Raw genomic sequence first — 14,878 nt, 5'->3', positions numbered from 1 at the left:
TTATGACTAAACAAATAATTGTTGTGAAAGTCAATAAACTTATCATACATAATGATTTATGATTAGATGATAGTGTAAAATTATTTTACGCTATCAATGATAGCCTACTTTTTCTCCTATAAAAAATATGAAGCTCGAAATTATCATCTTAAAAAGGCTTGAATAACTTTTTAGTACCTTTAAAATAGCATTTTTTGATACCTAAACTTTAATTTTTCCAATTTTAGTACCTCACATATTTTTATATTTGATTTTATTACTTGTGATTAGTGAGTTTTTGTTAACTATTGACATGACTAACAAAGTCCCACGTTAGCATGTTCATGTCATTTAAAACTTGTTGACTTAGCAATCATATCATTTCTAAGGTAGATACCTTTTTAAGAAATATAAAGTTGTAAGGTACTAAAATCAAACAAAAATAAATCTTAGGTACCAAAACCAAAATATCCATATTTTATAAGTACCAAAAAGTTATTTAAGTCTAAAACAAAAAAAAAATTATGTCCTCATTGTATCACATGAATTCTTTGTTCCCTTATTTTTTTTCTTTCCCAACCTGATATTCATTAACTCACAAAAAAAGTTAATTATTGTCATAATTGATAGATGACATGCACGTTAACTAACCTCAACTTAATGTCTCTCCTATGTTCTATCCGTTCATTCCAATCCATGCAAATTGCACCTCAACTCACCCTCTACTTACATTGTGGTGACAACATAATCTTCATCACATCATTTTCGATTTGCTTGCTAGAATCATATGCTTGCAGCTATCCAACCACAAGATTTTGTTACACATGATTGGTGCCGCACTAAGTTTCAAGTGTCACCCGAGAATCTTGGGGTTCAAGGAGTATCACGCTAAGGAAGAGGAAGAAGAAGATAAGGAAGAATTTGTGAGGTGCAATGATGGTGATAATTAGTTATATATATATATATTATATGTTTTAAGCTTAAATAATTTTTTGATACTTGTATATAAAATAAGGGAGTTTTGATATTGATACCTAACTTTTATCGTTGTTTCATTTTAGTACCTAACAAATTTTTATTTTTGAAAAATGTATGTGTGGTGGAGATAATATGGTTATTAAGTCAAAATAATTTAAATGACCTAAATTTATTAATGTGACATTTCATTAGCCAGATTAAAATTCACTAAAACATATGGTAAATCAGACATATAAATATGTGAAGTACTAAAATAAATATAAAATTTTAGTACCAAATCCAAACACGTTGTTATTTTACGGGTACTAAAAAGTTATTTTAAAATATAAGAACTAACTAATTTTAACCAAAAATTGAAAACTCAAAACATATTATATAGATATCTCACAACTTTATAGGACAACATAATGATTCATGCGTTATCTATTGAACCTCAAATTTTAACAATATCGTTTAAGATATTCAACCAGCTTGGATAACTCTGAATCTACTTAAATAAACACATAAATCTCAAATATATTTAATTATTGATAAAATGAACCAACAATCCTACGAACATAGACTACCGAACCTTGCAATAGGAGAAATTAAAAAAGAACAAAAACCAATCGTATTTTGCTCAAAATCTCCTTAATTAACCACTTATTTAACATTCCTGTATATCCACCAAGAAATCTGAAGTTTAACACTATATTTGGTCGGCAGAGCCATGTCTGAAGCTACAAGGTCTTAGACAAGTTTTTTTTTGGCATAAGACAAGTTTTTTTAATCTTGTAATATATCTCGTCAAATTTTATTTAATTCTTTTAATATTGTGATTTTTTTACATGAATATTGTGAATTATATCTATTAACAAAAGTTTAATAATCAAGCAATTTTAACATTTTACTCTTTAGTAATTTATTTAATTACTATCTTACAACATAATTGATCTCAGATTGAATCTAAAAAAAAACTAATTTTAAAAACTCTTCTTAATAATGAAAAAACCCTTAAACAAATATGTTGATTTGTTTTAGAGTAAAAGATGGCTTGATACACAACAATGTATGGCGTAATAAGTTGAACAATACTTATATATTTGTGAGAATGATTGTAAAAACTTGGTGGATTGTGAAGGAATGAACATAATTTCAGGTAGTAGAAACAAACTACTATAACAATCTTTGTATTCTTGTTCTTTTTCCTTATCTACTTACTAGCCTTTGAGTTATGATTCTATTTTTAGAAGAAAAAAAATGTTTTTAAAATCAGTTTAAGTATATCGCCTGATTTGGATTTTTTAAAACTCTTTTAAAAGTCTTTCGTAAATCAGATGATAACTTTCCTTGTAAAAAAAGTTTGAGAAAAATTTTAAATCACAATTCAATCTCCCTTCTTGTGATTTTTGTCTTTACAACGTTCTTGTAAGTTTTCACCATGATGAGAGAAAGAAAGGAAAGTCGAAAGTCGAAAGTCGAAAGTCGATCATGAAAGACGGCGTTGATGTCGTTGGGATGAACCTAATTGGATACTTCAACAATAGATGCAATTTTCGATGCCTGGTGGTAGGAAAAGCACATTGACATCATGACGATTTCGAGGAGGAGCTTGGTGATCATCACTTGCAAATACTTTAACACTCAAGTTAGAATTTGTAAGAGGTAGGTGAAAATGAAAGGTTAAATGATGAACCTCATGTGTACCATTCCTTATATACATGTTGAATACACGAGGAAAGTTGTTAATGATTTGCAAAATACATGCCACATGGCTATGTACTTACAATACACAAAGAATGCATGACTAGTCAATGTTTGTTAATTGTCTTAAGGGTTAAATGATGAACTTGAGGCGTAGGATTACTTATATATATGTCAAATATGTGGCGAAAACCTATGATGATTATTGTGAAATACAAGCTACATAGTAGTGAAGTTATACATATGCAGAATGCTTGACTAGTCAATGTTTGTCAATTATCTTAAGGGTTAGATGTCAAACCTGAGGCATATGATGTCTTATATACATGTCAAATGCATAAGAAAGTCGTTGATATTATTGCAAAATACATGCCACATGACAGTGCAATTGTTATACACGTACGATGTGTGACTATCCAATGTTTGTTAATCAATTTTCTCAAGGGTCAGATTACAAACTTGAAGCATAAGATGCTTTATGTGTGTGTTTTGTGTGTTGAGTGCACGGGGGAAGTCGTAAATGATTATCGTGAAATACAAGCTAGGTTATAAGGCAATAACAATACACGTAGGGCGCATGACTATCCAATGTTTCGTCTAACTTGGTTTTTGTTAAAACTCTTTCGTAAATCAGACAATAGCTTTCCTTGCAAAAAAATTTGAGAAATTTTTTAATCACAATTCGACCTCTCTTCTTGTGATTTTTGTCTTTAAAATGTTCTTGTGATGAAAGAAAGGAAGGAAAGTCGATTATGATGGACGACACTATTGTCTTTGGGATGAACCAAATTGGATTCTTCAAACATAAATGCAATTTTTGGTGTCCGATGGTGGGAAAAGAACAATGAAATCATGACAATTTCGAGGAGGAGCTTGGTGGTCACCACTTGCAAATACTTTAATGCTCAAGTTATAATCTAAAAGAGGTAGGTGAGAATGAAAGGTTAAATGATGAACCTTATGGGTAGCATTCCTTATATACACATCAAATGCACACGAAAAATTGTTAATTATTATTGCAAAATACATGCCATGTGGCAATGTAGTTACAATACACACACAATGTATGACTAGTCAATGTTTGTTAATTGTCTTAAGGGTTTGATGATGAACCTAAGGCATAGGATTCATTATATGCATGTCAAATGCATGGTGAGAACCTATGATGATTCTTGCGAAATACAAGCCACATGGTAGTGAAGTTACAATACATGCAAAATGCATGACTAGTGAATGTTTGTCAATTATCTTAAGGGTTAGATGACGAACCTAAGGCATAGGATGCCTTATATACATGTCAAATTCATAAGAAAGTCGTCGATGGTTATTGTGAAATACATGCCACATGGCACTGCAATTATGATACACGTAGGATGCGTGACTATCCAATGTTTGTTAGTCAATTTTCTTAAGGCTCAGATAATAAACTTGAGGCGCAGGATGTCTTGTGTGTGTGCGCGCACGCACGCAAGGAAAAACTGTTAATGATTATCACAAAATAGAAGTCACATGACAAGACAATAACAATACATGCAGGATGCATGCGTGACTATCCAATGTTTCTTATTTGTCATGAGTCTGTCACATGACAATGCATAACGGTTGTGATTTGAGGGGGTGGTAGATCATCGTGGGCTTAGCCACATTATTGACAAGAATGAAGCATGATGTCGTGAATCTACCTTCCATTTTTTGACTTGCAAGGTGACAATGTAGTGAAGACCGATAAGTCGATGACAGGTCTAGAAAAAATACATTAAACATCGTTAATTTTTATTTGAATTAATAAAATAAACTAAAAGATCCCATCTCAAAAAATAGAAGTTAAGGAGAAGTTCATTTCATAGAAAAATTAAAATAAACTGAATTTTTTTGGTGCAGACAAATATCCAATTGATCATATTTTAAAATTCATATCGAGATTAGAGGAAAAAAATTGTAATTATACTTAGGGATCAAATTCAAATCTATAATCTTATCAAACTAACGGATAATATTAATAGTGGATAAGCCGCATTTAAAGTTTAACTTTATTTTCTTTTGCTGTATTACCATTTTTATATAAGTGATTAAGTGGAATATATGACCAGATGATACATTAATTAAACACCACAAATAAAATACTGGTGATGTGTAAAGAGATGCTCATGGTACATCGTGTTACACATTTCTGGATCTGTTTGTTGCATTGTAATTTAGTGCAGGATTACAAATTGATGACACAACTCCAAACGGTGAAAGGAGTGAAGTATTACAAATTGATGACACAATTCCAAGTGGTTAAAGGGATATAGAGAAACAGAGATCCTTCTATCTTCTCTAGACCAATGAAACGAAAAAGACAATCCCATTAGGAGAAAAAAAAAAGGCAATTGATGATGCGATCATCGTAGTGAGATAATCAAGTCGTCCAATGACAAATAATCATCATTATTAAACACACTATATCAAGCACGTTAGGAGATAAATACATATATATACGTGCGATATTTTTATCTTAAATTGTGGAGAATATCTGCTTCTAAGTTATGCTAAAAGCATCTTAATTAAAGATTCCACGAACTAAGATGATCTCAGCACAAAACGTGTACCCGCCTTTTTTTAAGAACAAACGTGTAACATTTTCGTTTCTTTCTAAATTTGATACCATGGAACCTTTTTATTTTTTTTGCCTACGGATATGACGCGGCAACATAATCTCAAGTCATAAATATAAGTCATCACCAACTTGAAAGCAGCCTTAGGTAAGCATAAGGGGGAAGTGGGAACAAGTAACGCACTTGAAATTACTTATATAGTAAATTAAATTAGGTATATGAGATAATCACTAGTACTGTTTTTTAATAGGGAGAAATCAGCAAAAGTCCAATGATAAAGATAAACGGGTACTTTTGCTTTTTTTGCTTTTAAGGAGAACAAGGGAAAAATATTACTATAACTAACATAAGGGGATCAAAGACGTGGAAAATAATGGGGTTCCTCATCCCCTTATCACCATCACACACCCCTTCAATTGAAAACCCTTTGTCGGAATTTGTTTGGTGGATTTGTGATAAGGGTCTCTGACATGGGAAAGAAATGGCTCTCAATATCCCTCTTGAGATTACCTTTGGGGATTTTTTATTATTATAGATAAGAAACGCACTTTTGCGCTGGTTATCTAAGATCAAAAGTGGTCTTGCGTTCATATTGTGAAGGAGAAAATTAACAAAATCGATCACATTTAAAAAAGTAATATTTTTTTACTAAATTATTAATGTAAAATATTCATCGATTTTATTTATAATCAATCTTAGAAAATTTCACTGTGAAATTTTTTTAATTATATGTTTTTCTATTCATAAAATTTAGATCCAAAATTTTATTTAAAAAAATCAAATCTAATATTACTCAAATGACTTATTGATAAAGAAAAATGACATTTGAAATAATTAGAGTTGGTCAAGTAGTACTACAATGGCCGGAGTCTAGTAACATTGAAATTTCATATATGTGCTGAGAATTGAAGCTTGATTTCCACAAATTAAACTATTTATTTCACTGCCTTATCTATATACTTTCACCCATAGTACACAAATATAATGATAAAAAAATAAACCGCACGCTAATGAGATCAGCTCCAAAATCCATTAAAAAAAGGTTGTGGGAAAAAAAATATGATTATAGAGAGGAAAGGGGTGTGACTATGCTTAAGCTCTATGCATGGGATTAGTTAAAAGTGCTTTAGATTATGATTGCTTTAGCGAATTAACCACACTTTGGAGCAGTCTAAATTCGGTTTTGAAAGTGATTAGACCCACATACACCAGCCAGATTGTTTGAGAGCTTATTATTGAAACAACTGAAGCCAAGAAAACAAAAACAAAAATAGAGTATATTTATCATTAATTTAATATTCTTGTGGTGTGTAAAGGCCATAGTATCTAAAAGTACTACATATTTGATGTAACCATAATTTTATCAGATTTGATGGACCTTGACGTTTATATTATTCTATTCAGCAGCCCTAAAAGCGCAAGCCGACAATTGACCTATTTGATATGATATAATATAATCTAATTATATATATATATCGATATACTTTTGGTAGCTACAGGGCAAGATAGAAGATGATCACATAGAAAGACATTAATTTTTGTAAAATAAAATTCTTTATTGTTTCTTCGGTTTCTTCTTTTTTATTCTCTGTAATGCTGAATGATGTTATACTGGAACAGTTAATCTTGATATCAAAGGAAATATTGTTTCAAAAGGGTATTGGATTTTTGTAGATAGATAGCTCTTTAAAAAATATAGGATAAATTTTGGCAATTCAATCAATTTTAATTTACTTGAATTTCTTAATTTTTTTATTAGAGGAACTTGCTCCATATATAAATCATCGTTAAAAGAAATGTTATCATTGAGTGCATCTAAGAAATAATCAAAGCGAATTTATTGTATGAAAAAGTTATTTAATAATAATAATAATAATAATAATAATAATAATAATAACCAAATACAATCGTTCTTAACAAGACAAGTTCCGACGATAATAAAGAAAATTATACCAAAAAGAAAAGAAAAACATATCTCAAAAATCTTACACAAGAATAAGATTTTATCTTAATGATATTTAAAATGCAATAAAGATTGAAGCTCTTGCTTCTAAAGATAATTGCATTGCGTTGAGTAACCGGCCTACCTTTTTCAAATAACTATAAGAATCTCTCATTCATAGGAAAATTTAAATTGTGGATGCCAAAACATCTTAGGTAATTAGCATTAAAAAAACAATTAATGATGAATAGTATCACTACATGTGGAGTTGTTTAGGAGAATAAAATGATGCATTGTAATACTGTTGATTCCCTTAATTTTTCGATTTTTTTTTTAAAAATCTCGATTGTAATATATTTTGAACATAAAATAAATTAATCTACATATACAGTTAATTAGCTTAAGAATAAAATGCAAACCAATATCCCTTGTCTGGAACTGGAAGTCTGGTCTAATCATTGGCTAGACATTTGTCAAGAAATTGCACTTAATGGCAATGCCTCAAAATGTGTATGTCCTAACATTGTTAGTCTAATTTAGATAAAATGATCAAATTAAATAAAAAAAATTAGATGAGAATCAAATTAAATCTAAATAATAAATTTAAAAAAAAAACTAATTTAATCATGAACTAACTCCACCGATCCGAGCTAGAGTTGTCTAAATAAAACATTAAGAAGTTATTTTTCAAGGCACTCCATATCTTTTTTTTGTCACAAAACGTTCCATATTTTATTTACCAACTATAGCTTTCTTATATTAAAACATTACCATGTGAAGAAAATTGTTAGAAACTGGGATAATTTTAATGAATCTCGCACGTGCGACGGAGTCACCTAGGCAGAAGCACGGGACATATAGTCCGATAATTACGATAAATAATACTAATAATAGTAATAATAATATAATGGACCATAATATACATCACCAAATTAATCATTGATCTCTGTTACTATTACTTTTTCTTCGTCCTCCTCTCTGTGGCACCACAAACTTTTCTCACACGCACGTTCCCACTTGGTAGGAAATTATAGGAAACGTACATTATTATATTATACAATGAGTACAACTTTTCCGTATGTGTTTGTTCCTTCTTCAACAACAATAACGTATGTCTACTATTCCTCTAAAAAATTAATACCCATTTTAATATATATGTTCTGTATGTAATGTAGCTTCAAATGTTCAAGATTTTAAATCATGATGTTTCCTCCCTCACATGCCAACAAGGGATTAAAATAATGCCTTCTGTTTAACAAACTATATAAAGTCAAAAATATTTTGTTTGACAATTAGATTTCGAGATTGCTTGAAAATTTCTTACTTATTACCAAAGCTTCTTTGTACGTAGATATGTTTATTAAAAGTTTAAAACACAAATACCAAAGCTTAAGTTTACGTTTCGTCTGAGTAAAAATATATAGTCATTGTACCAAGCGAGGACTGATTATAGTAATAGTCTAATAGATGGGGAATTCACAATTATGGTAGATCATGTGTGTCTAATATATACCTCTAAAAATTTATAAAAAATAAAAAATTAAATAAAACACTCTTTTTAATACATTTTTTTTATTAATTGAGTTCTTTTGAAATTTGCTAAATTATATAGATTTTTTCCTGTTTAACTAGTTTTACAACTAATTTTATAAATTTTAACTAGAATAAAGAATATATTGTAAATGTTAGGTTGCCATTTTTTTGTTTATTAACACTAATTAGAAATTAAACAACGGTTACTACCAAAACAAAAACCACGTTCTTGATTCTCTTATGTGGTCGCATTTGAACTTTTGCTGCTAATTTTGTCAGTGGTATATATATCCTGCGATAGTCAAATAGTTGGCATTTGTTATCAACTAGAGGAATATATATCCTATAATAACTTATTGAATAGAATTAAGTACAAAATTAATTTCGGAAAAGTATAAGGGCATGTTTGGGTAAGCTTCTTTAGAAGCACTTCTAAAAGAAAAAGATAAGAAGAAAAAAGATAAGATGAACTTTTTCATAAGTAAAAATAAGTTCTCCATGAGTTAATTTTTAGAAGCTCACCAATATAACTTCTCTAAAAGATGAGATGATAAGCTAATGAAAAACTCATTTTAATTAATGGAGAATCTCATTTCATTTTTTTCTTCTTATTTTCTTCTTCTAGAAGTGCTTCTAGAAACTTACATCCAAACAGACCCTAAATATGCAACCTAATTAACTTAAGATAAGGAATGTCTTTAGAAAGACATTTCAGACTGTTTCGGAAAAGTATAAAATATGTTTTTGCCCGAATTTAAAAAAAAATCATATTTATGATATAAATGTGGTGTTATTTTATTTTATTTTATATTTATTTGTTTAATAGTTATTTTTGTCAAACGTTTCTAGCTTGATAAATCTATAAAATACCTTTCAAACTACCGGTTACAAATCATTTATCTGCTTCTTTTTTTTTATTTATTTAAGTTTTGGACTTTTAGTTTACTTTCAACAATTTTTTTCCAAATAAATCCTATATCTTAATAATCCAACGAGTCCCATGTATGTATACATTAAATATTTGGATGAGAGTTTTATTCCTCATAATAATTTTACTTAATCTGAATAAGTTGGTCTTCTATCTATAATTTCAATGAAAAAGAACAGTATAAAATATTTCTTAGAATAAGATTATAAAAATTAAAAATTATAATATCCATATCAATGTCTCTGTTGAGAGATTTTGTGTTCTTCTTATTACCTGTTATGACCTATGAAATCTCCTCTCCTAAATTCCAATTTTATTTTTTTTCTAACTACAAACATAAATCTTACTTGAGCTCATTTCCACTCAGTGAGAAATTTGAATCTTTAAAATAGAAGATCCAAACTTTTAACTAACGCGTGTTTGTTAGCGATACTTCTTTGAATTCTGTAGAAATCAAACCTTTTGTTTCACTCTACCTTTCTTTAATGACTTCTGGAACTTTAGAATTACAATAATACAATCCACTATGTTAGTCATTTAGTAACTTTAGAATGCAGTATATACTTTTTGGAATTACTATTAAAAAAAGTTTTATCTATATCTATATCTATCTATCTATATATTATCTTAGGAGTAATCAAGGCCAGATTTGATTTGATGATGCGACTGAAATTAATTAATATAATATGTAAATAATGAGTTGCCAGTTCAACCATAATCAAGTAATGAATTAATTAGATTTAGATATTTTTAACCCTAGTAAACCTGAGTGAGTGAACTCAATCAGTATAAATAATTTTATAATTATTTTAAAATAAATTACTATTTTTTTGATTATTTTTCAACTTTTTAATAAACATGACATGAATGAATAGATTTTTTTTCTATAAAAAAATTAAACTTTAAACAAAACTTCGAATGAATCTGATTCAATTGAATTATTTTTAATAAAAAAAATATTTGTTTTTTTTTAAATGACTCAACGTATAACTTGCAATTCCTTGTATCATTATGTATTTTAATATTCCCCTCTATCAGAGAATGACCTTATTTAATAAAGACACAGAACTAATGAGTCTTGTGGTCAAATATTTAATTAAAAATTATCTGTTTTTAATCTAACTATAAATCGTCTCAGACAAATGAGAGGATCTAAATCCTACGGTTATCTAAATTTTTGTTTTAGGATGGCACTACCCCCACTACAGCTATACTTCGAGAAACAATTACAACCCATAAGACAAGTTAAGTTTCTATAATATCTATCTCTTAATACTAACTTCTTCTTTTTTTTATCGGTGGAATAAAAAACAAATACTAAAAAATCTACTACCCAAACACACTGATTAAATAATTGAGTTACATCATTTTATCTTTTAATAGTTTTTTTTATACTAAAAATAAGATATTTTTATAATAAAAAATTATGAGATTAATCCTCAAAATGTAAACATAAAGATGATTAAAATAAATTTCATTTTTTTAATAATTTTTTTCACACATACCAATGTAGGAATCGAATTTTTGTTATTATACTTAAAAACTTAATCATCTATCAAGTATATTGATCATTATTAGTATTATCTTTTAATAATAAGTACTAACTTTACGCATATTGAAGATTAATTCGAGACATTATCATAAACAATAGTATTTATCTACGAATTTATTATGGGCTATTATTGAAAAAAATTGGTGGGAATATTATCATCATATTAGAAGAGGGACCACATAAGAACCCCGGAAAGGACAGACCCACCGTCTCTAGCGCCATGGTTTTATCATCCACTATTCCGTGTGTGTGGAGTTCCCTCCCTAGGCCAAGGACTCACTCCGTACAGAATCCACATTATCATAATATGCAATTTTCCTTTCTTTATCCACCGATGTGGTTATTAAGTGTATGTTAAAATTAATATATATATGCACATGTTTTAATGAAAATCTAATAAATAAAAATAAAAGAAAAGTTCTAATCTTCTATTAAAATTATTTTTGTTTAAAAAAACATTTTTTTATCCGAAAATCAAACATGTACTTGCTCGTTTTCTCAAACTTGTCCTTCTATGTAACCTCATCCACAATGATAATATGATTCATACACACAAAAAAGGTGGCCCACAACCCCTTAACTTAGTACACGTCAAAACACTCTTTCCATGGATCAATAAATGGCTAGGATTGCTAATAGCCAGAGAGAGAGAGAGCCAATAATAATGCACCACAAGGGTTGTCTCAATCCGTACCTTGAACCATTCCAAGTCATTCTAAGAAGTTTCATTTTGAACAATGAATGCATACATAACAAACAAAGAGAAACAACCCCCCCTCCCCAGTTGAGCAAAACGAAACGTCCATGTAATCCTTCCCCCCCACTTGAGCAAACGAAACGTCCATGTAATTGGAGAGAATTATGAAATGGTGGTGGGTTTTTTTAGATTTTTTGCTTGCTCTAAATTTTTAATTTTTTTTTCTCTTGTTTTGTTTTATTTTGGTGAGAAGATACTTGGGTGAACCTGGCTAATAAGACAAAGTGGAACTTGGCAAGGGCGAATGAGATGAAGCCAAGTGGGGGGTAAGAATTTTCTTGTTGGATGAGCATGTCCCTTCTTCAATGCCTATCCATCCCTCAATAAAACCATAGCCCCACGACCCATCCAAGTGGAAGGAAAACAATCCCCTCACCCATTATTTTTCCCTTTTCACTTACTAATATTTATAATGTTTACCAAGATTCGCCAAATAAAAGCAAGAGCAAATAATAGAGTGGATTTTGATCTAGGACATATTTATTACTACTTAAAATAAATAAATAAAAGTAAATTAATTAAACTGGTGAGAATTTACATTTTATTGAGATATACAAAGTGAGAGATGTGTGCACAGTAGCAGCAAAGGTTCAGGGGGGATGAACTTCAACTAAATCAAGGTCCACCCTCCTCATGTGAACCCCATCAACTTGTTAAATAAATGGGTCCCACCTCACATACAAAGCCCATAACTCAAACATAACACTAAGTCATAACATAACCCTATTCTCCACTCATCACAACACAATAGAGAGCAAAGACCCACCACCCCTCTTCTCCTTTTTACCCTCTTCCCATTCCTCACAGTCCCCACTATCACACCATGAATCTTCCTAGTCCCTCCCCCATTCCAGTTGACCCACACCATCCCTCTCTCTCTCTCTCTCTCTCTTAAATATATCACATTATTATTAAACAAAAACTATGCAACTAATTATTAATATCACCTCATCATTAATAAATTGTCCCAACTAAGCATATTTCATTTTCCACTTGGGATAATATTAAAATAACACATTTACTAGGGACAGTTTCCTTCTATATATATTCCTTCCTCAAACAACCCATATTCCCACCCAAACTCATCTCTCTTTGCTACCTCTTAGTCAAACAAAGTAACAAACCATCCTCCCCTCTCTTCTCTTCTTTTGTTCTCTAGATTTCTTCTCTCTTGTTTCTTAGAATCCGTACAATCTAATCAACACAACAAAAATGGATGCAATTAGTTGCATGGATGAGAGCACCACCACTGAGTCACTCTCTATAAGTCTTTCTCCGACGTCATCGTCGGAGAAAGCGAAGCCTTCTTCGATGATTACATCGTCGGAGAAGGTTTCTCTGTCCCCGCCGCCGTCAAACAGACTATGCCGTGTTGGAAGCGGCGCGAGCGCAGTCGTGGATCCTGATGGCGGCGGCAGCGGCGCTGAGGTAGAGTCGCGGAAACTCCCCTCGTCGAAGTACAAGGGCGTGGTGCCCCAGCCCAACGGCCGCTGGGGTGCGCAGATTTACGAGAAGCACCAGCGCGTGTGGCTTGGAACGTTCAACGAGGAAGACGAGGCGGCGCGTGCGTACGACATCGCCGCGCAGCGGTTCCGCGGCAAGGACGCCGTCACGAACTTCAAGCCGCTCGCCGGCGCCGACGACGACGACGGAGAATCGGAGTTTCTCAACTCGCATTCCAAACCCGAGATCGTCGACATGCTGCGAAAGCACACGTACAATGACGAGCTGGAGCAGAGCAAGCGCAGCCGCGGCGTCGTCCGGCGGCGAGGCTCCGCCGCCGCCGGCACCGCAAACTCAATTTCCGGCGCGTGCTTTACTAAGGCACGTGAGCAGCTATTCGAGAAGGCTGTTACGCCGAGCGACGTTGGGAAATTGAACCGTTTGGTGATACCGAAGCAGCACGCGGAGAAGCACTTTCCGTTACAGAGCTCTAACGGCGTTAGCGCGACGACGATAGCGGCGGTGACGGCGACGCCGACGGCGGCGAAGGGCGTTTTGTTGAACTTCGAAGACGTTGGAGGGAAAGTGTGGCGGTTTCGTTACTCGTATTGGAACAGTAGCCAGAGTTACGTCTTAACCAAAGGTTGGAGCCGGTTCGTTAAGGAGAAGAATCTGAAAGCTGGTGACACGGTTTGTTTTCACCGGTCCACTGGACCGGACAAGCAGCTTTACATCGATTGGAAGACGAGGAATGTTGTTAACAACGAGGTCGCGTTGTTCGGACCGGTCGGACCGGTTGTCGAACCGATCCAGATGGTTCGGCTCTTTGGGGTTAACATTTTGAAACTACCCGGTTCAGATACTATTGTTGGCAATAACAATAATGCAAGTGGGTGCTGCAATGGCAAGAGAAGAGAAATGGAACTGTTCTCGTTAGAGTGTAGCAAGAAACCTAAGATTATTGGTGCTTTGTAACGTTACGTTAGGTTTTTTTTTTCTTTTTTTTTTTCGGGAGTTTTTGTGACTGATGAAAGAAAGAAGGTACAAGAACGGCGGTGTAGTGGCATGGCAAGTTGCTGCAAAGTGCAAAAGGTGAATTGTATATTACTTAATATTATTAGATGTTGAAATTAGGTGTAATGTAACAAAAACTGTACAAGAAGAAGAAAAAAGGTTTTAAGAAGGGGAGAAGAAAAATAAAAATAAAAGATATCATATGAAAACTGTTTAATGGTATATGTTGATAATATTGTTGAATGTATGTTCATGGCATCTGATGTTGTTTTTTTTTTTCTTTTTTTAGTTGTGTGGGGGTTGAGGGAAGTAAACATGGGTTTCCAAAAATATCTTTGTTGATTGTTGAACGCGCACACAACAAACAATTTTTTTGGTTGGTGAATTAAAAGTAGTATGATGGTTGAGGAAACTAATTAATTTTCGTGGTGTATTTTGGGTAATCATAATGAGGCATTTTGTCAGGTTGTGA

The 14,878-nt window shown here is 32.0% G+C and overlaps 1 protein-coding gene across 1 annotated transcript; it reads left to right on the top strand.

Annotated features, from left to right (window-relative positions):
- Positions 1-12,999: 12,999 nt before the first annotated feature.
- LOC114385858 (AP2/ERF and B3 domain-containing transcription repressor TEM1-like) lies at positions 13,000-14,659 on the top strand. Its single transcript, XM_028345915.1, has one exon. It carries the CDS (start codon positions 13,162-13,164, stop codon positions 14,365-14,367), a length of 1,206 nt encoding a protein of 401 aa, XP_028201716.1. The 5' UTR covers positions 13,000-13,161; the 3' UTR covers positions 14,368-14,659.
- The last annotated feature ends 219 nt before the right edge of the window (positions 14,660-14,878 follow it).

Source organism: Glycine soja, chromosome 2 (assembly GCF_004193775.1).
Source record: "Glycine soja cultivar W05 chromosome 2, ASM419377v2, whole genome shotgun sequence".
Taxonomy (NCBI): domain Eukaryota; kingdom Viridiplantae; phylum Streptophyta; class Magnoliopsida; order Fabales; family Fabaceae; genus Glycine; species Glycine soja.
Note: the sequence above shows the minus strand (reverse complement) of the source record. Positions and strands in the feature narration are given on the sequence as shown.